The following is a 20,859-nucleotide window of genomic DNA, read 5'->3' as shown; positions in this document are numbered from 1 at the left end:
AGGAACTGAGAAATGAGATTGCAGAGACACATTTCAGGAGAGAAACCGAGAAAGCAGGGGCGATGGCTCCATATACCTTCAGTGATACAGAGAGTTGGGAGAGTGACAAGGGGGGGATAACAGTGAAAGTGAAGACCTGCAGTGCCAACAGAAAGAAGACGGCTCACTACAAAGCAGAGAGCAAAAAAGGGGGAGTTAGAGAACGGGTTAAAACACACTTAAAATTGTAACGAATTCTGCAGAGTAATGAGTGGCTGGGGGCCTTAAGCACTCAAAATAATGCATCTCCAAAGCTTTTAAGAGTAACTGCACCCTCCAGTGGACATTATGGGTAAAGCTGCAATGTTTTTTTCTCCTTCTGTAGTTTGCATGCTAGAAGTGATCTTCTCTTCCAGGATTTGCTTCCTATGGCTATCACTAATATTGTGTCAAGCAAGGGCATCAGGTTTCCATACAGTCCACTTGCAGCCTACCAAGTGCTTTCCCCATCAAATCCTCTTTTAGACAGTTACCCAAAGAAAATAACCGGTTGCTAATGCACAGAGAGCATGAGACTATTAATCTCAGGCTCCTGGATTTAAGACCAACATTGGGTGAAAGATTCCTGCACTAGATGACCCTTGTGGTTCCTTTCTAACTCTACAATTCTATGAAATCCTTATGAAATATACTGTAGTTTGGCAGGAAGCCAAAGGCGATGGTGAATTTGATGTCCCAGAAGCTAGTGCTCACTATCTAAATCACCCTTGGAGTAAACCTATTAAGTCTTAAGATGGTCATGACTTGGGTCCATTGATTTCAATTGGAACATGACTTATTTGGATACCATCCAATGCATTTCATGGCCCATTTGAATGGCCCAGTGTGACAGAGTGGGAAACAATAGAATACCAACAGCTAGAGGCAAACTGACTTGCCTCTGCATCCAGTGTTTCCCTTTCTAGAGACACGCAATTATCTTCATATGAAATTCCCTAGATCAGCAATGCAGTGCGCATTGGGACATTATACAGAGAAAGGGTGCAAACATTAGGGAGGTGGCCACAAGAAAGAGTTCTGGGCAAAATGGTTCTCTGCATCAAATCAAATGAAGGGTTGAAGGACAAGGCAACATAAACCCCCTCGCTTGTTTCACTTGGGTTTCTTTTTACAACAAAAATGCATGCATGCTTGTGCAAATTCTGCCCTTAGTTTCTCTACCCTTGTCTGTAGTCTCCAAAGCACTGAATTCTGGATTGTAAGCTTTTCAAGGTGGCAACCTGCTGTCTTTCACCTTGCAAACCACCAGATTCATTGATAGCTATATAGATCGATTGCCACTTGCATTGATATTTTCAGTGTGTGCTGAATTAAATTGTTACCCAGAGTATATCCCTGGGCTCTTGGAATTGTAAACCAGATGGGACCATGTGAGGATTGGAGGGGAGGCTCGTGCTCTTTCCAGGGGTGGCCACTTTGTGATCTTTGCAGAAGGAAAAGGGACAAGTGTGAATACTGTACATCGTAAGCCAGTCATTGCCCAGTGAGGATTTGGCTGTTTGCTCCCAAGACGTACCTCCCACCCAAGAGTGCTTCATTGCCAGAGCCACCTGCTGCACACTGGGAAGTAGTGCTATTTTTAAAGCCTTCCTGGATGAAAACAAGGATTGATGGGATTATTTAATGCTCTTCTATTAAAGAACCCCCTTGAAGGTCAAACTTACTTGAGCAGGAATAAAAACACACTGCACATGATCAGCAGCTTCTCAGCGTGAAAATTCTTGCTAAGGCGGAGAGGAAAAATATGGACGTTTCAGAGTTACGCATTTCCGAGCAAGCCAGACTGGCTGCTTGCTCACAAGTAGCCACACCAGAAACCAGCCAGGACAGGATGCAGGCAGGTAAGGGTTGGGCTGATAAAAGGCCACAAACCTTTAAGGCTCCTCCTGAAGGCTTCTGAGCATCAGAGGCTATCATGGCCAGGAGGAAGGATGCATAGGAGAAGCCTAAAGCAAGCAGTGGTTGCCTTGGAGGATGAAGTTACCTGCTAGGGAGTGGTGGTCTGGGCAAAGTACACCCCCCCCCCCATAAACAGGGCCTCTCTACTCTGGCAGGAAGACAGAGTGCAACCTGCTCTGGAAGGAGCAGCTTCCCTAGCACTGAAGGCTCTTTTCTAAGGTCACTGAGGCTACAGGTACACATCGAGGCGACTCAACCATCTACCAGCAGTAGCTTTGCAGGATACCTTCATTATCTTTCACGGACTTCTGAGGGCCACTCGAACTGCAGGTCCCAGCAACTGACCCCCATCCGCAGCAATGGAGTGACAAACACACAGACACCACCAAGTAGGTTTTAACCTGGCTTCATTAATTGTTGAGTTGTACATCTGACTTTTGTGGGACTGTTAGGTTTGTTTGTTTTAATAGCACAAGACACCTCAACTCTTGATCATAGCATTACAGTACAAATTAAAAAATAAAAATAAACCGAGCACACCCGCCCCTTAACAGTGTGGAGAAAATGAGAATCTAAGTATTTACAAGGAATGGGTGGGAGTGCCACAAAATATTTACATGAAAGAGCATGAGTTCATCGGCATATACATTTTACACCAGTTTTCACACACAAAAGTGTAAAAAGAAGAAGAGAGAATAAAAAATAAGACACGATATAAATTAAAGAGAAGAGAACACTTGGAGATCACCCAAGACTTCTCTGGGATGGTTCTCTCATGTGGCTCAAAAATGACTCAAGTTTTCCACAGCAGGAAAATAAACGGCACAACAACCATTTCTTGTTCGTTTTGCACTGGAACTACGCACTAGAAAACTTACTGAAGACACTGAAGTTACTGAGCACATGTTAAACTCTTCCATGCCCATCGCCTCAGTTTCCGTAGCACAAGGGTCTGGAGAAAATGTCATGCCGAAGCCACCTTTAGAAAGGAAAACAGAAACCCAGAACCTACCACTCTGTTCCCCGACATATAATGTCACACTGCAGTCAGTCAACACTTTGTCATCAACATACCTAAGGAGGTGAACTAGGGGTGGGATGGGGGGAGAGTATGCAAGGGCCCAAAACTTGCTCTTCCGAAAGGGATCAGAGTTCAAAGTGGGTTTTGGCTTTGTGTGGCAATTTCTGCCACGGATGTGCAATTCTTGATGAGACCCACCCCCCACCCCTCTGAGGAATAAGCCCCCGCCCCGGTTTTGTCTGCAAAGACATAGGCACAATGTTTTCACTGTCCTCTGCATAAAATGTTAACCTGATTTTGAGGGGAGTGTGGCTGGCAGCTGCTGCCTCTGCACAACTACCTGGCTGGACAGGACAAGAAGATGTCTGGGCCAAGAGTGGAGCTGTGTGAGGTGGGACACTGGGGGTGGGGGGTACAGTAGACGCAGAAGCGAGGACAGCAAGAGGAAGAACTTTACAGAGGAGCAGAAGGAAACAGGTACAGACTGGGGAGTAAGCAGGGTTAAGGAAGGAGGAGGAAGGTGAGAAGTACCTGCTAGATCTTCTCAAGGTGCCTATCATGAGCAGGACCTGATTCCCCTCTGAACAGACAGGGAAACTCAGGAGTTAAGACGCATGCACCCTAACTGCGAGGGAAATTCAAATCTGGATATCCAACGGTGGAAAAAAGCAAGCTCCGCTGAAATTTCAGCAAATGGCAATTAAGGTAAAGGCAGTGAGTGACGAAAAGGAGCAAGAACTTGCCAGGTGAGGCCAAAGGTCAGATTGCTACAGGTGACAAAGGGCTGGAATTTATGGCTGATTTAAGTTGCATTCCTCATTTAGCCTGTCTTCCCTTGCAGGCATTCCTCTACTCTTCCACTGGTATGAGAGGTTACCTGACCACTTCCTTCCCGCTTGCTATTCCCTCTGTGGTGAGAGCAGAGCTGTGGTTGGGTTCAAACACACAGAAACATGGAATGGGGCAAGAGACTTTTCTCTAATGGTTAGAGAGTCCCAAAATTAACCACAGCACATGAGAAGGACTGCATAGTTAATTTTATGGCTTTCTTAGGTGAGGGGAAGAGGGTTTTGTTTTGTTTTTTAAAGGTACCAGCTACTCGAGTGGCAAAAATGCACAGGGAAAGAGGGCGATTGTCACTGCTCCTTCAAGCTTAGGAAACAGTTCCGAATTTAATCGCTTCCTTTTACACTCAAAGCTGTACTGCCACACCACTGCACAACACTTTCTGGACCAACAGCCTCCAAGTCATGTTGGTGATTAGACACAAACAGAGCCAAGTGAAGTGGATTAAGCGAGGGATGATAAAATTCAATGCCATGATTTTGAAACTGCTCTGACAAAATGGTCTGGCTAAGGGGACTCAAGTATGCTGTTTGAGCACTGTTATCGGAATTACAGAAAGTGGTAGAATTCAAAATCTGACCTGTGTGGGCACTTTATCTCTACAGGGGGATGAGATTTGTGAGCTGAGGGAAATTTCAGTGTTTGCTTAGGGCTTCCACAATGTATTATGATTTACAGGAAGTTGGCTTGGTCCTGATCTTACCTGGAGGGCAGATAATGTAAGGCTGATGTATGGAGAGGATACAAGGAAAATTAAGGCTTTCATGAAGACAGAGGCTTGTCCTGTAGCCCTCGCTACCTGAACCTCAAAATATTCTCAACATAATGGGATGTGCCTGCTGGAACTCTGGACAGAACCTCAATAGAGAGCAACACAGCCACTGCAAGAGGCTGAAGAACTTTACATGGCTGGATGCCAAAATCAAATGGACCTCGGGGGAAGTCTGTGCAGGCCACGGCAAGGCTTCTTCTGCTAGTCTGCACGAAGGAGGACAGCTAATTTGATCGCTTGTAGAAAGCAAAGCAAGCTTGCTCCATACAACTGCCAAACTGGAATGGTCCTATTTAGAGACTGAGATTTCTCCTTTCAACTGCAAAACAAAAAATGTTGAACTTCCTTACCAGGGCAGGGGGTGGAGGCTGAGGTAAACCTGGTTCACAGTGAGTTTTCTGGCCACTAAATTTATATTTAACACAGTCAGGAGCAATGCCCCTAAAATAAGAATTACCAAATCATGAAAATAATCAAAACCAAGAGAGACGAGCTATTCTTATTGTAACAACCCCAGACAAAGTTGGGAAATGCAAAGAACAAAATGGCAAGTTGTCCTTGAGAAGTGCTTTGTGCCCTGTAAAACATTTCTCTTATCATTTTAAAGATGGAATGCTGTTGGACAAAAACATCAGTTCCAAGGTGGTTTGATCCAATTCCTTTCTTCTGGTGCTAGTGGAAAGTGCCTAGGGCAGAGAGATGCCCCAGCTGGATACCTCTTGTAGACTTCAGCCCTGCTACAGAGTTTTGTCGTTCAAGACCAAGAAAACACACTCCACCTTGGGCTGGGCTCTGGACATTCTGCATCTCATTTCAAGTTCGTAAAAACCAAGCAAAACCCACCGCGTCTTGCCTACTGAAATGTCACGTGTTTCCATGGTGGCTGCATGGCAAGAGCCTTCATTGCTCTGACTCTTACAAGGTGAAGTGGGAATCCTGAGGCATCTATTGGTTCCTGTTCCAGCAAGGACAACATGTTTAAAAAGCACTGCATATTTATATAACTTCACTAGAAAAGCAAACTAATACGCCATCTTGCTTCCACGGGGATCTTTTTTAAAAAACAAAACAAAACATGGGAGATAACAATGCACTGATGCATCAACGGCAGCCTGGGGAGAATCAGCAGTCTAAATTCACAGAGTGGTTTGCCTTACTGACATGATGAGGGAGGTGCACATGGTGGAGGACTTGGTCACTAAATCCACACTTACATGCCCAGGCCCTTGTCACGACTCATAGAGAACCAGCAATGATCAGGGAACCGCCAGGCAGAACTACAGATTTACTCTGTTAACTGATGATGGAATGATATGTAGCAGGGAGGTTAAACAGCTTATCTCTCGCAAGCCTGCCTTGTTGAAATTCCTGGGCGGTGGGCCAGAGCCCAACTCTTCTGCCACTTCACCATTTCAGTTAGACTCACCCAGCAGAAAGGGTCTGCTATAGGAAACACACTTGCTGTAAGAAGCTAAGAAATGCAGCTCTCGCTTATCAAACCAAAGCACCATTTACAACAGTATCAATGCTGAGTTTCTCTCTCCCCAGACCCCCACCCTGGATTTCTCAATATTTGATGAAGTAGTTCATTTTGTGTTTTTTTACCTTTTAAGAAAAAAGAATTTACCTGGGCAACACTTCTTTCCCAGCTACCAGTAGGGTCACATCTTACTGCTATCAATAGACATATTTCTTATTAGGTTGGGTCTAAGAAGCACTGGAAGAACATTTTAGCAGAAAGGTACCATTGCTTAAAAAATAAAATAAAATCTGGGATTGCAGAAGGGAAGAAATAATGCGAAATAGTCTTTTCCCAGAGTTTGGTGAATTAAGCCTAAAAGAACCAAATTAAAATATTTACTAAATCTTGCCATTCAATAAATCTCTCTTTAGTGATCACATACAAGGGAACTTTACCTGGAGAAGAAATGTCTGCATCATCCTATCAATACATACATCATGCACAGGGCTCTGAAGCAAAGTGTCAAAGCTATGGGAAATTGCCACTGTTCAAAATCTAAGGAAAGTGAGAACCATTTACAGCATGACCCCTGAATCTCAATCTCTGTTTCTGCTCTGCCTGGAGACTGATTTTTGTCTTCGAGGTTAACAAAAGCCTGCAAGACTGCTGCAACCTACTTTTTAGACCATGTGAGATAAAACTATACATTTACGATATAAAAACAGTAAGCAGCATGGGGGCTGGAGGGGAGGGAGCTGAGGGGGCGCTAATGGAGAGGGAGTTGCTTCGATGGGGTACTTTGTGTGTGTGTATCACTGAAAAAATAAACCAGTCCACTGTCCAGCAGAGGCTGCTTACACTCTATACCTTCTGCCCCGGAGCTCACTCTGCATGGATCTCAGTCTCGGGCCTCTGCAGGCAGAGCTCTGTGGGCAGGAATGCTCCCTGGCCCAAGGCTGTGGCGTAAGTCCTACTATGCGGATGAGCCAAGGGAGGGACCAAGCCCCCTCCTGCAGCGTAACCCCCTCTTTGGTGCTGAGGCATGGTATGGTAGTCATCCAAGTTATCGTACTGGGACACCACCGTCATAGTGCTTTGGCGCTTGCCAAGGGTTTGGTACGGGTAGATGAGGGCAGCGTCCCGCTCTATGCTCTCGGGGTGCTGGAGTCGGAGGCTGTGGCTCCGTTCCGGCTTAGGGGGTGGTGCTGCGGACTGTCCGTAGTGCTCGCCCTCTTTAAAGCAGTCCCGGGGGTGTTTCTCAGCAGCGGCAGGCGGCCTGGCCCGATGTCTCTCCATATCAGGCCTGTCCTCTGCCAGCTTCACCTCTTTGTGGTTCAGTCTCAAGGCATCGTGGCTGGCTGGGGCGTACTTCCCACCGGAGTGCTGGTACCCGGTGGATTCTGGTGGTTCCTGGTGGCCCTTTGGTCGGTAGTCAGCATAAGGGGGCCCGTTTTTAGACTCCAGTGGCTGCCTGTGGCTGGCTTCATGGGGCAGGTGCATCCTGTGCTCAGACGAATTGCAACCCGCCTCATGCGGTTTCCTGCTCCTGAGGCTGCTTTGCTTTTGAGGGAGTGACGCTTTCTCAGACTGCCCATTCCCATAGGTTCCGTGGTAATGGGCTCTGTCCACGTCCGGTTCCGGATGTGGCACATAATAGCGCTCCTCCCCTTCAGGGGGCACTACTTTGCCTGGATACTTCCCTTCCTTTCCATCAGCAACCGTGAGGAGTCCAGTTTTCCCAGGATCGGATTTGCTGCGCAGGTGAACGACGTCCACAGTCCTCAGCTCGTCCTGCAGCAGAGGGGCGACGTTGTCATACTGGGACATGACAGGCCCTTTCACTTTCTGGCGTGCGCGGCTCTCTCGGCGAATGGACTGCATCCGGTACTTCTCCATGTCCTCCAAGTCCCAGGAGACGTACATGGGTTTGGCGTCAGGCGCAGGTGGCACATCCCTGCTAATGAAACTGTGCTCCTTGCCCGCCAGGTGTCCAGCAAGGCCTCCCCGGGGGTAGGGAGGCAGGCCAGGACAGCGATACAAACTCTTGGTCTGCAGTCGGGAGTAGGACGCAAAGTCTCTGCCCGGGAGTGGGTGCAGCGGCCTCAGCCTCATCGTGCCGTAAGGGTCCAGGTCATAAAACCCACCGTCGGCCGCCGAGTAGCAGGAGGGGCCGGAGGAGCTTGAATAGGGGCTGTACCGGTAATGAACCCGCCCATTCTCAAAGTAAGGCTGCAGCTGAGTGACATGGTAATCTGTGTGGGGCTGATATGGCTTATATTGGTAGAGGGGCCTTGGGCAATACAAGGGCTCGTCGTCAGGAGGCACCTCGGTGCGGGAGATGGGGACTGACCGGATGGCAGAGGGAGCAGAGACGTGGAGCGAGTGCACTCTACGGATGGAGGGGTAGGGGGGCGTTTCCTCCACATAACTCGTGCTCCTCATGGTGGGGCTCATGGAGGACAAGTACTCCACTCGGCTGCGAGGCTTGGCGTGATGGACGGACGCACTCTTCCCTTGAGTGGCGTAGGTGTTGTACCTGGGGCCCATGGAGGTGGGGGTCTCCGACAGTGACGGGTAGCCAGGGTGCTGCTCAGACTTGCTGTGGTAGAGGTGGGGAGGGATGCTTTCAGCCCTGTACTGGTGGGTGGATGTCGGCTTGTGATGCACGTAGTTCTCCGACACGGGGGGCTCGGGGGAGCTCTCTGGCTTGGAGTGGGAGAAATAGGCAGACTGAAGAGAGGTGTGTTTCGGAGGGGGAGGTGGGGGCGGAGCTTCCTCCACAGGTGGCGGCAGTGTGGGTGCAGCCACAAAGGAGTGGTAACTGGCAGCATTCATGGGGTCCACGTTGTTTGAATGCATGGCTGCTGCAATTTTACTCTCCATCGTCCTCACGGGTGGCACCGGAGGTGTAAATCCATAGGAGGGCTGAGCTGGGACTGATTCAGACCTCAGCTGCAGTGGGGGGGCCCTGGCATTCTCTCGAGGCTTTTCCAAGTGGCCTGGGTGAAGCGTGACATGAGGGGTGGCGGAAGTGCACTGGATCGTGGCACTGCCCTCGGTGACGAAAATGGGGGCTGGCTCAGCTGTTCTAGGCTCGGGCAGCTTCTCAGGTGGTCCCTCTCCTCGTACCTGGTGTGAGAAAGAACAGCAAGCATTAGTTGTGACCTCAGCACACTCTTGAGCAGGACAGAGACAGACTATGGTGACAAGCTGAACTGGTTTCTTTAGCTGGAATGGAACAACTTCACTGACCCTGCTCCTTACTGGGCTCATGGGAGTGGGTACAAGGTCTCCTTCACAAGCCCGGCAATATGGGCCAATGACTCCTTGGCTGGCCGGTGCAGTATTCTCTGCTCCCCAAGCACAGCAAGAGTTCATATCTGGATCTTAAGTAGAGCTTGCACATTCTTTGCTGCCTTTCAACAGGATTGCACCACTACCATGGCAAAGGAAATGAAACCAGCTAGAGACTGGAAAAGCTCTATCTCAAAGCACATCAGAATCCAAAGACACCAGTTGTTGTCTATGGAAGGAAAAAAATTCCTTCCACCCCTCTGTAAGTAATTACAACTAGCAGGCAAAGAAAGACCACCACCTGCTGCTGAGCTTGGCTGCTACATGTCTGCTTCCTTTCTTATGACAACCCCAAGCATCAACCGACTGAAAGCTGACGTTCTCTATGGCTGACTTTCCCCAAAACCTCTTTGTCAAAGTTTTGCTATGTCTAGGAACTTCACTGGCAACTGGCAAAAAGTTATTAACCTCATCTCACCCTGCTGAACAAATCCAACCATTTTCTGTCTTTGAGGAGAAGAAAGCAAACTTAAAAGCCAGCAGAGACAGGTAAACAGTGGTGAAGGCTGAGGATTAGCGATTTTGCCTAAGGTTTTCCCCATTAATCACGATGGGCATAATCTATTCTCCTAAGACTTCCAGGCTGGGCAGAGAGGGTGGAAGAGGAACCTGTGGATTATTTACCTGACTGAAGCCACTGGAAGCTTTTGTAGCTGCAGCTGGGGCTTGGCCCACAGCTGGCTGGTGGTCCCCTGGTCTGTGCACTGGAGCTTGCTGGCTGCCAGCCAGAGCGTGCTGAGCAGCCATGAGCGGTGCTTCTCCCCATGTGTTGCTGCTGGTGGTGGTGACTGTAGTCAGCTGAGGAGCAGTATTCGGGCTGACTACTCCAGGATCCATTTCTGTTGCTGCCGTCTGGTTCTTTATCATCATGTATGCCAGGACGGTTGCAGCTGCTTTCTCCCCAGCAGTGACAGGAGGGAACTGGGCTTTGTCTGCTGTGCAGACAGGAAAGTGGAGCTTGCTGGCATGAATTTGGGTCTTGTCCAAAGGGAGGCAAGTGTGGAGATGAGGGTTCTCCATGGGTATCTCTGCTGTAGGTGGTTCTGATTGAACTGCTCCTCTTGCGCAGGGATGATGATGATGAGGTGGAGGGGGAGGAGGAGGAGGGTGTTTCTGGTCCTCAGGCGTAACAGAATGAGCAAGGTGGTGGTTGTCTCCCAACATACAAGGATGGAAGTGGGTGTGGTCCCAGCTCATGTTAGTGCCACTGTGAACATCTCCAGACACTTCAGGAGGGAGGAGGGGATGGTCCCGATTTCCAGGTGTGCCATGTAAGTGATTGCTGCCCTCAGGCATGCCACTGATTTGAGGTGCCTGGTCTACAGGTAACCCACTTCTGTGGTGCTCTCCAAGTGCAGCTGCCTGAAAAGTGAGCTGGTTCTCTGGCAAAGCAGCATAGAGGTGGAGCTTTTCTGGAGTGATGCCAGAACACGGATGGAACATTTCTACAGTTCCTCCGCTTTCAGTCTCTGCCGCACCGGCACAGTCAGAATGAACATCTGGCTTCTTCTGGGACTGAGCAGAGGCTTGTTGGGCAGACTCTGCCAGGGCTAAGGCTAGAATGCGTGCAGCGTTTTTCGGAGGAGGAGGAGGAGGGACAACAGAGACAGAATTGACTGGAACAGGATCCTGGGGGGAGTCGAGGGCAACTGCTCCTAGTGGGAGGAAGAGTAGAAAAACAAAAAGAAGAGAATGATTTACTTTATCCTGTAAGGAGAGCGAGAAATTCCTATAGACCATTATAAAAAAATAGATTCTTCCAACATTTCACAGTGGCAACTCCTTGGCGTGACAAAGTGCATCTTCTGTCATACATGCAAACAGGACAGCAGTTCGGCGTGAAAAGCGCAAGAGATTGTCTAAAGTTTCCTGTTGCATTCCTAGAGAGCTAGGCAGCAGATAATGCAGAAAGAAAAGGTCAGAACCTTTTGATGGGATCTTGTGTACAATTTAATTTCAGGTTACTTTTGGCCAAAAAAAGGTCCCTTCTTCAAGTGTAGCCAGATTTATTTATTTATTATTTATTATTTTTAAAAAATTAAAAATAAAAGAGTTTATCAGGTGGCATATTGATTTGCAAGGACTGCAAGAGATCATTTCACGTTATGAAAGAGTGGAAAGATATAGGGATATATAAAATATTCAAGCATATTTTTTTTTGCGATGCAAGGAGGCCGCAGAGAAGCTTTGGGTTCCTTCAAAGCTTCCTATTAGGACCCGAGCAACCTCCACATGCTCTGGAAGACACGCACTCTGGATTTCTATTACCAGATTGTTTTCCCCCCTCTCTTTTTAAAGGCACGCAGAGAAGCGAGAGAGCTGGTTGCTTGTGAATTTAAAGAAAGAATGGAGGAAAGCACACTGTACCTGGCTGTGTCTGTGCAGAAGGTACAGGCTTACTCTGGCTGCTGTTCAGGGGTTGCTCCACCTCTTCTAGAAGCTCCGGCTTCTTAGCATCTCCTTGACTCTGGAACTCCAGCTGGCATCCTTCGTTAGCTCTCCCCTCAGTGGCCTTCAAGGGGGACACCACCAGGTGGGGTGGGGACCTGCTTGTGGCTTCACTGGTGCCAGAAATCCCTTTGGCCCAGTCTGGAGGACCTGCACTCCCTGCTCCCCCTCCGATGACAACATCCGGCATGTGGCTGGGCATGGCGAATGAGATTGGCTCCAACAAACTCAGTGGCGGAGACTTGAATGGCTTCCGCCCCATCTTGGGGGAGAAGGCATGGGCGACATTTTCTGAGAAAGTTATGGGTTTGGACAGTTTCTCTTCTGTTGGGCTCAAGTCCAGAGTGAAGAAAGGACTCATGGTCTTCTCCTGGTAGGGGGAAACTGGTTCTGAGCTGGTGGCGCTGCCAGGGGTGTGCGACTGGCTGCCCGAGTCTAGTTCCTTCTTAAAGGTGTTTTGCTTATCTTTATTAAAGTCCACTGACTCCAACAGGGAGGTGCTGCTGTCGAGACACTCAGACTCTGCCTTGGGAGGGCTGCACTGAAAAGACATGGGATCAAAATCCAGGCTAGCCACACCGATCTCAGGTGGGCTCAGGTCAACGTCTTCTGCTGACCTTGGAGAGATGAGGGCTGGGACGTGGATATGCCCCTCATCCCCGTCACTCTCGTGGTCATGCGGCACGTTATCATAGGAATTGCAGCGGTTCATGTTTCCCAGGAGCTCCCCATTAAAGGAAGCAGACAACGCATCACTGCTAGACCTTGGTCTTCGGGGTCTAAACAGTTTAGATTCACCTAGCAAAGAAGAGAGCAGATTCCCATTAATATAGTCATCAGGTATATAAACTACAAGCAATGTTCTATTTTCTTCCACTTCTCTGTAACCAGAATAAAGATTGTGCTCAAAAGTTTGGTCTCATGTGTTTGGAGTCAGGATCATTTCTTCCTTTGCCACACCCCAAACTATATCCTAGTTAGTCTTTCTAGAACTGCTGTGAAATTTTCTGGGCTGGTTTTCTGATGGTACAGCAATTCCTTGGAATTGCTGCTAAAATCAGTCAGGCTGATTTGGCTCATTAAGGAATGTATACAAGCAACTTCCCTCCCCCATCACAAAGGTGAATCAGACCAAAGACCTTTTTCCATCTTACCATCTATAGCATGTAAAGACGAGAGGGACTCTTCACTCTTAGCTGAACGCAGGGTCCCACTGTCTCCTCGCCCTCCTGGATAACAAAAAACATTTTTATGCATTTAATAAATGGGAACATATTCTCAGACACAGATATTTGTTTTTCTTCCATAAGAGGGGACACTTTTTATTTTAAAAGTCCTTAGAACAGGGGTAGGCAACCTAAGGCCTGGGGCCCGGATCCAGCCCAATCGCCTTCTCAATCCGGCCCACAGATGGTCCAGGAATCAGCGTGTTTTTACATGAGTAGAATGTGTCCTTTTTTAAAAAAAAATGGATCTCTGGGTTATTTGTGGGGCCTGCCTGGTGTTTTTACATGAGTAAAATGTGTGCTTTTATTTCAAATGCATCTCTGGGTTATTTGTGGGGCATAGGAATTCGTTCATTCCCCCCCCCCAAAAAAAATATAGTCTGGCCCACCACATAGTCTGAGGGATGGTGGACTGGCCCATTGCTGAAAAAGGTTGCTGACCCCTGCCTTAGAACATCGAGGTGATCTGAATCACAGTACTGAACAGCTTTCAAACTGTTCAAGATTAAAACTACAAGTGTAGCTGCTCTTTGATTGACTTCCCTGCATTCCACATGAAGTCAAAGTCAATGCTGCAATCGTTTCTGGCTTAGAATCTCTACTGCCCTGGCTAAGAGGTCCGCATACCTGCGAGGGCTATTGCCTTCATTTCGGAGGGCTCACTTGGGTTGCGCTGCAGCTTCCGTTTGGAAAGAGAAGACGACTTCCCCAGGTTGAAAAAGGAGCGCCAGCTGCCAACAGGAGATTTCTTCATCTTACTGGGTGGTCTCTTTCTGAAGTGAGACAGCAAGAAGGAATTTGCACTTAACAGATTGTGAGAAATCTCTAATTGTGGCAAAGCATACCTGGCTGCAAAAAGAAGAAGAAAATCATCTACGGTAGTAACTTTGCTGCACATCCCTTACAAAATAAAGGCAAGCATAAAAAGCCAATAGATAGATAGATAGAGGCATATAAAGGTAGGGAGATAGTAAAGAATACCAAACTGTATCTGTGATCCAACTTGAGCAACTCAGTGCTGACAGCACCCAATGCAAAAATGTCAGGTGAAGGGCAGGTTGACAGAAGGATCTGCTTCCCTTACCCCTTCCTGCTCTTAGGCTCAGGTCTTTGGACAACCACAGCAAAGGCGCCACTACTGAGAAGACCCTATCCTGTCTCACTGTTGGGATTCCACCCCCCTCACCTTGATCTGTTATAAACAACCATGGCCTTTTTCAGAAATATGGTATAAAAATACTGAAAGTAAGTAAGAGCTGTTCTGCTGGATCAGAGCAAAAGCCTATCTAGTCCAGCAGTCTGTTTTCACAATGGCCACCCAGACGTCCATTGAAAGAAGCCCACAAGCAGGACACAAAGGCAACGGTTAGATCCACACCCCAGGGATGTCACACAATGCCAAAGATATTGCTAGAAAGGGAGGGAGAAAGTGTCAGCTTTTTTCTTTTTTGGTAGCTGCCCATTCCACGTTTGGTGCCCTCTTATTTACAACAGAGGAGCAAACCAACCCCCAGTAGATGTGTGACCCATCAAGATTAGAGCTTCAAGTGCTGGCAAAATTCATGCAAGAGATTAATTTAAGGACTTCAAAGAGAGGCAAGCTTTTAAAGCCCCCCCCCATGCTTATGAACAGACCCCCCCCACAGACCCCCTAGTAAGTGTACCAGGCAAGCAATGGGAGCAGTGGTGGTGTTGCACAAGCTGATTAACAATGTTTGCTCCTGAATCCCAAGGGACTCTCAAGAACTCTCTCTCTCTCTCTCTCTGACACACACACACACACACACACACACACACACACACACACGGGCTTTGTGCTAACAAACTGTTATGTAGGACATTAGGGAGATGGGAAGGGAGAAAATCCTTCCCCTCTTCTCTTTTCAGGCACCCACCACTGCAGGTCCCATTATCACTGACTGGCAAAGTAGTAAAACAATAGGAAGGGGGGTTTGTGGGTTATGTGGGCTTATGTTGATGGTAAAAGCAGTGATGGATTCTCAAATTAGCTCAGAAAAAAAAGGAAATTGGAAACGGGGGGGGGGGGGGGCTGAAAAAGGCTCCACAACAAGAATTTTCACCAGAGAAGAAACTACCCAACCAAACACAGCCATAGGCAGGGTAGCTCTGAAGGTGGGATGACTACACCCCCAGGGAGAGAATAGGCTCTGAAGACCCTGCCAATCAAGTTCAGGGGGAGGCATCGTCCTGTCAAAAGAATGTTCTGCAACCTCCAATGCGGGAAGAGGTCTGGAAAGCTTGCCAATATTTAGGAAAAATCAACATCTAATTTATCAATGGACCACCAACCGCTAATTGAATAAAAAAAGTTACAGAATATAAAATATACTCACTGAGTGGCATAAGCAAACAAACAAACAAACAAACAAACAGCAATCACAAACTGTCTAAAACTGACATACTTATGAATCTTTCAACAAAACAGCCAGCAAAGACCCTGGAGATTGACCAAGTATAAGGCAACTGCCCACCCCCACCCCCAGCAAACTCTGCTATTGATTATTTGAAAGTGATCATTAGAAAGGCAATGCCCAGCAGCCATACAGTCAGCTGCAACAATTCCCCTAGGCAAGTCAGTCCTGTAACTTTAAAGCAGTAACGATGGACACATGTCTTCTAAAGAAAACTGCCTCTACCTTTCAGATGGGAAGTCTATGATTGTGTGGAATTTCCCCTGCAGAGCAGCAGGTCCTTCACCCACTTCAATGTACTTGCTGTCTGCCACGATTGGGGAGTTTATCTGGGCCTGAGTTCTTGCTTGTGCTTCCTCCAAGGTAAGCAGTTTTGTGGAGGGCGAAGACACCAGCAGGGATTTCGGCCTTGACAAGGAACTGTGACCTGCCAGAAAAATGCAAAACAAAGGCAGATGAAGATAAGACACCAGGGGAAGAAGCAACGACAAACCTGTGCAGCAGTTCAGGAGAGAGGTTTGTACAGTGCAGCACTTTGATCCCTACATCCACGCCAAAACAGAATCATATTACTGTTTGGTACTTTGAAAGCACGAAAACAAGATGAATGCAGGACCACAGTTGCATTAGGAAACTTGCTTGTAGAATGAAAATAAGTTTGGTTTGAGTTGATTTTGAGTTGATCAGTTGATTTTATAATGTTATTTTCCCTGCCCTTTAGATGATGCTTCAGTAGGAATAAGACTGGACTGACACTTTCTTTTAAAGCCATAGCAAACTGGACGTTTGAAGTTCTCCATTTGCTTCAAACACATTCTGTCAGCCTACATGCCACCCAAATGCAAACTGCCTAATGGGCGTTGAATGCTCCTTGTCACATCACACAGCAAACCTATGTGTGCAAGTTTTATCTACAAATTAAACCTAAGCCAGTACAATAATCAGGACAATTATATGAATTTCCACAGTCCATTTTCAAGACTAACGAGCATGCCGACTACTTTGTTTTCCAGATGAGAGATTTCTTGGAGGTTGTATAACTGAAAGCAGGACCTGCTAGAGATGAGTTAGGAAAGTCTGTGCAGGAGTCATGCTGGGCCCAGGCGCAACCTCAGCCAATGAATCCTTTGATGGCGACCCAGACCTTCCAATGATTGACAACTTAGGTGAGTAGACAGAGCTCCCTGAAGCAAGCACTGACGCCACCTCCAGGGGATGCTCTCAAATAATCCTTGGGTTGGGTTGCAGACAGAAGAACCCATGGCTGACTCAAACCTGAAAGCCCAATGTTGCTGCATGACTCTTAAGCAAAGGGCTTGTAAGCAGCAACACTTCTCAAGTGTAGAACAAATTCAGACACCTGCAGTTGGGAGGCCAGGCTGCATCAGGCTGTGGTTGGAGCCAGTTGCTAGAAGCATTGCCATGTTGTGCAGTTTTCCCTACTCCTTGCCTTGCCCTGGCCTGCTTTCTTCTGTACCTCCTTAGTTGCCACCCTTTCAACTCCTGTGTAATAATGCAACCTGCTATTAATTACTGGTTATCTTAAAGTTATTATTCTCTGCCTGTATTCCAGCCTTTGCCAAGGGAACCAAAACTAGACACAATACCCCAGAGAGCATGTAAAATCAGAAGAGTATACGTCATGTGAAACAAAAATTTGTCATGAAAGCTTTTAGAATTTAAAGTGCTATGATCAGCATGGATCATGACAGTTAACAGGGGTCACCTTCCTATGCTTCCATTTTATAAATTTGTTAAGCATCATTAGCCCGCAGTGTAGGGAGGGATAATAAGAGACAACAAAAAGCCTGCATTTCTTCATTTAGGCAGTGAAGTATGAAAATGACACACTTTGATGCCGCTCTATACATATTTTGCAAGTTTTGGAACTCTTTGAATTTTAACCTGCTGTCTCTTCCCTGGGGAAACATACCTGCACTTTCTCGAATCACAGAGCTTAGTTTGGAGCTAAAAAGGACATCCACATGATTGAGAATGAATTCCACAACCACTGACTGAATTCGCACCTCCATAAAAGCAGCCGTTCCACTGAAGCAAGCAGATTCTATCTGCTTTGATCTAAGGAAAAACATGAGAGATGAGATGTTAGCAACAACCAAGCAGGGGGAACTCTGGATCAGCAGAATAACTTGATGTACAACACAACAGGCTTCTCTCCTTCTTGCGCAAGGACAAACATTGTTTGGTGACTCCCATTCACAAAGAAGGCTACTTTCTTTGAAACTGCTGTCCTGGTTCTTTCTGAACTCCTTTGCTCTAATTAGCAATGTTCATACAGTGCCCAAACTGCTCTGCAAAAAACTTTAAGCACTGCAGGTGGGGAAAGATATTTGTCTAGGTGAGAATGGAAAGATGCTAATGGACTCATGAATTCTTCAGCTACTAACAGGGAAGCAAACTTATCCTTGCAATAAAAGACTGGAAAAAGGGGGTATTTCCAATGATGGAAAGACAAACTGTAAAAGTCTAAAAAGCAGCCGCACTGTGCACACATTGCTGCAGAACCTAGGGCCTCTGGCTTGAACATCCTCTCCTACTGCTTGTTGATGATATGTAAGATGGTGATGTATGTATTAAAAGCTTAGTTCATTAGAGTGTGGTGCTGATAATGCCATGGTTGCAGGTTTGATCCCTATATAGGACAACTGCATATTCTTGCATTGCAGGGGGTTGGACTAAATGATCCTCAGGGTCCCTTCCAACTCTATGAGTCTATGAATCTATGTAAATTCCTACATGAATACAGTGTTCCCCACTTGCACAATCTGCCCCTTGAAAAAGGAGGGCTGCATAGTTCACCTGAGGAGGGCTTGCTTCCATATATATTTTAAAAGGTGTAAGCTGCATGCCTGAGCCTACATGCTGAACCAGCTCTCAGCAATACGTATTGTAATGGAGGCTGGCAAGCCATCCCTCAAGACAGTGCAAACCAAGAGGGAAATCCAAGTCTTGCAAGGTAAACACAGGCAAGTACCTTTTATTGATGTTGCTCACAGGTTAGAGCATTCAATGAGCTTAAAAAAATAATCCTTTTCAGCCCTGCCTTACAGGACGCAAGTGAATCTGATTTGCTGCCCAACTGACTGGAGGGCCAGCTGACATGTTCACTGGCTAGGAGGCAGCTTTGCTGCCAAACTCTTGTTCCTCCTCCTCAGGGGAACAAGGAGTAGTGTGGGAAGTCATTCTCTCTTTGCCCCCTCAGTTTCCTGGGTTGCGCCAGCAATTTTCTCTTCTCTCCAATCACCTAACATTTCCTGCACAATGCATCTAACTGGGCTGAGGGCACATGTCTCCCTGTCCAGCTTAGCCGTGTTCCCCAGAGTCCCAGGCACATCTCTGTGTATGAGGATTCCAGATTCTTCTTCACCCACTGCTTTGCTTCATGTGTACAAAAAGGTCCAATGTTGAACATGCAAGGTTCCATCAAAATCAAGAGGACCAAAGCCCCCTCCACCACCATCGTTCAGCTCGGCAGGTCCTGGATGCTGAGTGTAAACAAGACATAAGACTATCCTGGCTAAGATATCTCATCTTCAATCAAATAAAAAAAGGTACCTCAGCAGATTTGGTGCCCAGACAATCGCTAGGTTCTTTGTGTGCATGTTGGTGATGGCACAGTAATCAGCGAGGTGAGCCAAATGCCTCATTAGGAACTCCAGAGTCCTGGAAAATGAAGGAGAGCTGTTAGTGGTGAAAGCAAGAATATCACACAAGTTAGTACAGTGGTACCTCCGGTTACATACGCTTCAGGTTACAGACTCCGCTAACCCAGAAATAGTACCTTAGGTTAAGAACTTTGCTTCAGGATGAGAACAGAAATTGTGTTTCGGCGGAGCGGCAGCAGCAGGAGGCCCCATTAGCTAAAGTGGTGCTTCAGGTTAAGAACAGTTTCAGGTTAAGAACGGACCTCCGGAACGAATTAAGTACTTAACCTGAGGTACCACTGTATATTGTCCTACACTTTGCAAAACAGAAAAAAAGAATGGCATTGATATGGATTTGTTTAGCAGCAAACTGAAGTGCTATAAAAATGTGTCCTGAACAAGGCCCAATATTCTGAAAGGTCCATTGACCCACAAGCCTTATTAGGCCTGCCAGAGGTCCCAGTATTACTGGTGAGACCATTTCCCCGAAGCCATGCTCATCTGCTCTGCACCTCACTGCATTGTGGCAGAAAGGTTGTTAATTTATCCCATCGACCAAGCTTCAGGGAAATTTTACTGAAGCATCATCATTCTCTGGTGGCCACTAGAGGGAGCGTTTGCAATATTCATCCAGCTAAAGTGGTGAGAAAGGAATACTGACAACCAGGTTCTTCTGTGTTTGGATCATAATTAACAGAAATGTTTAACTGGGAATTTGAAGGTCTATAGTCTGTTGAAGAATAATGTGGTAGAGGGTCCAGGGATACAACCACACACAGCCACAGGGTGTCTTGATGATCCGACTTCAGAATAAAACGAGTACACCACATATACAGCACATATACTGAAGGCTCAAACCTGGCCTGTTACATTAATTAAGTTAACGGAGGCCAAAACCTGGCCCTGCAAGGGGGGAACTTAGGCATGTTACTGATTATAGGTTTCCTATAAAATACAATGCTATGAGTAGTGGTGGAGGGTAATTCTGTGCTATCTTGGTCTATGAGGTTATTAGGGGCAGAGCAAGGAGGCCAGCGGCCTGTAATGAGCCACAGCAACAACTATCCTCAGTTCATTCTAAGGGGGTTTCAGCATGCCAAGACCTGCCAAGAAAACCACAGACACCCTAGGGAAAACTTGAATCTTCTCCTGTTCGCGTTAAGACGTGTACATTGTATAGCAAAGGAGGAACCAGCTTCTTGTATGGAACACAGAAATGGCCTGGTGCCTTCTCCAAGTTACTGTATCTCCGCCGCCGCCACAGATCCTGCATGCCCACAGATGCTAAAAGCAGCCAAGTGCTGTAAGCCTCGTCAGAGAAAGCCTTGAAAGGTTTTGCAGACTTCCCAACCACTTTCCTGACTCATTTTTGCCAGCATTCCCTACTGCCCTTAATGTGGGTTGCACTGAAGCTCTACTGAGTGAGCTGTCCTCGTTCCATGCTGGCAGCTGAGCACATCTGCTGTCCCAGCTATAGTCAGGCATATTTATGCTTACATTAGCATTTTATATAGTTCACCTTAACTGGCAATCAAATTTGCAGAATTTTGCCTAAAAGGCAAGATTGGCATACCTACATTTCTTGCAATTTCTTTCCATTTCACACCCTGGATTTTCTTGTTTCTACAGGGCCTCCTTCCTGCCTCCATTAAAATACCTTGCAGATCTAATGACCTCTGCTTTCCTTAACAAAAT

At 47.0% G+C, this 20,859-nt stretch overlaps 1 protein-coding gene across 7 annotated transcripts in view; it reads right to left on the bottom strand.

Moving 5' to 3' along the window:
• Positions 1-2,328: 2,328 nt before the first annotated feature.
• Positions 2,329-20,859, bottom strand: part of ARHGAP32 (Rho GTPase activating protein 32) — a 204,860-nt gene continuing 186,329 nt past the window's right edge. For all 7 annotated transcript variants that reach the window (XM_083714264.1, XM_083714267.1, XM_083714265.1 and 4 more), the window contains 8 exons: positions 19,076-19,183; positions 17,433-17,578; positions 15,725-15,926; positions 13,695-13,840; positions 12,996-13,070; positions 11,761-12,639; positions 10,018-11,048; positions 2,329-9,168 (listed from right to left, as the gene is read on the bottom strand). In XM_083714264.1, coding sequence (XP_083570390.1) covers positions 6,922-9,168; positions 10,018-11,048; positions 11,761-12,639; positions 12,996-13,070; positions 13,695-13,840; positions 15,725-15,926; positions 17,433-17,578; positions 19,076-19,183 — 4,834 coding nt within the window. In that variant the 3' untranslated portion in view covers positions 2,329-6,921. The remainder of the gene's footprint in view (positions 9,169-10,017; positions 11,049-11,760; positions 12,640-12,995; positions 13,071-13,694; positions 13,841-15,724; positions 15,927-17,432; positions 17,579-19,075; positions 19,184-20,859) is intronic.

Source organism: Podarcis gaigeae (genome assembly GCF_964106915.1).
Source record: "Podarcis gaigeae genome assembly, chromosome: 15".
NCBI lineage: Eukaryota > Metazoa > Chordata > Lepidosauria > Squamata > Lacertidae > Podarcis > Podarcis gaigeae.
This window is presented reverse-complemented; position numbering and strand designations above follow the sequence as displayed.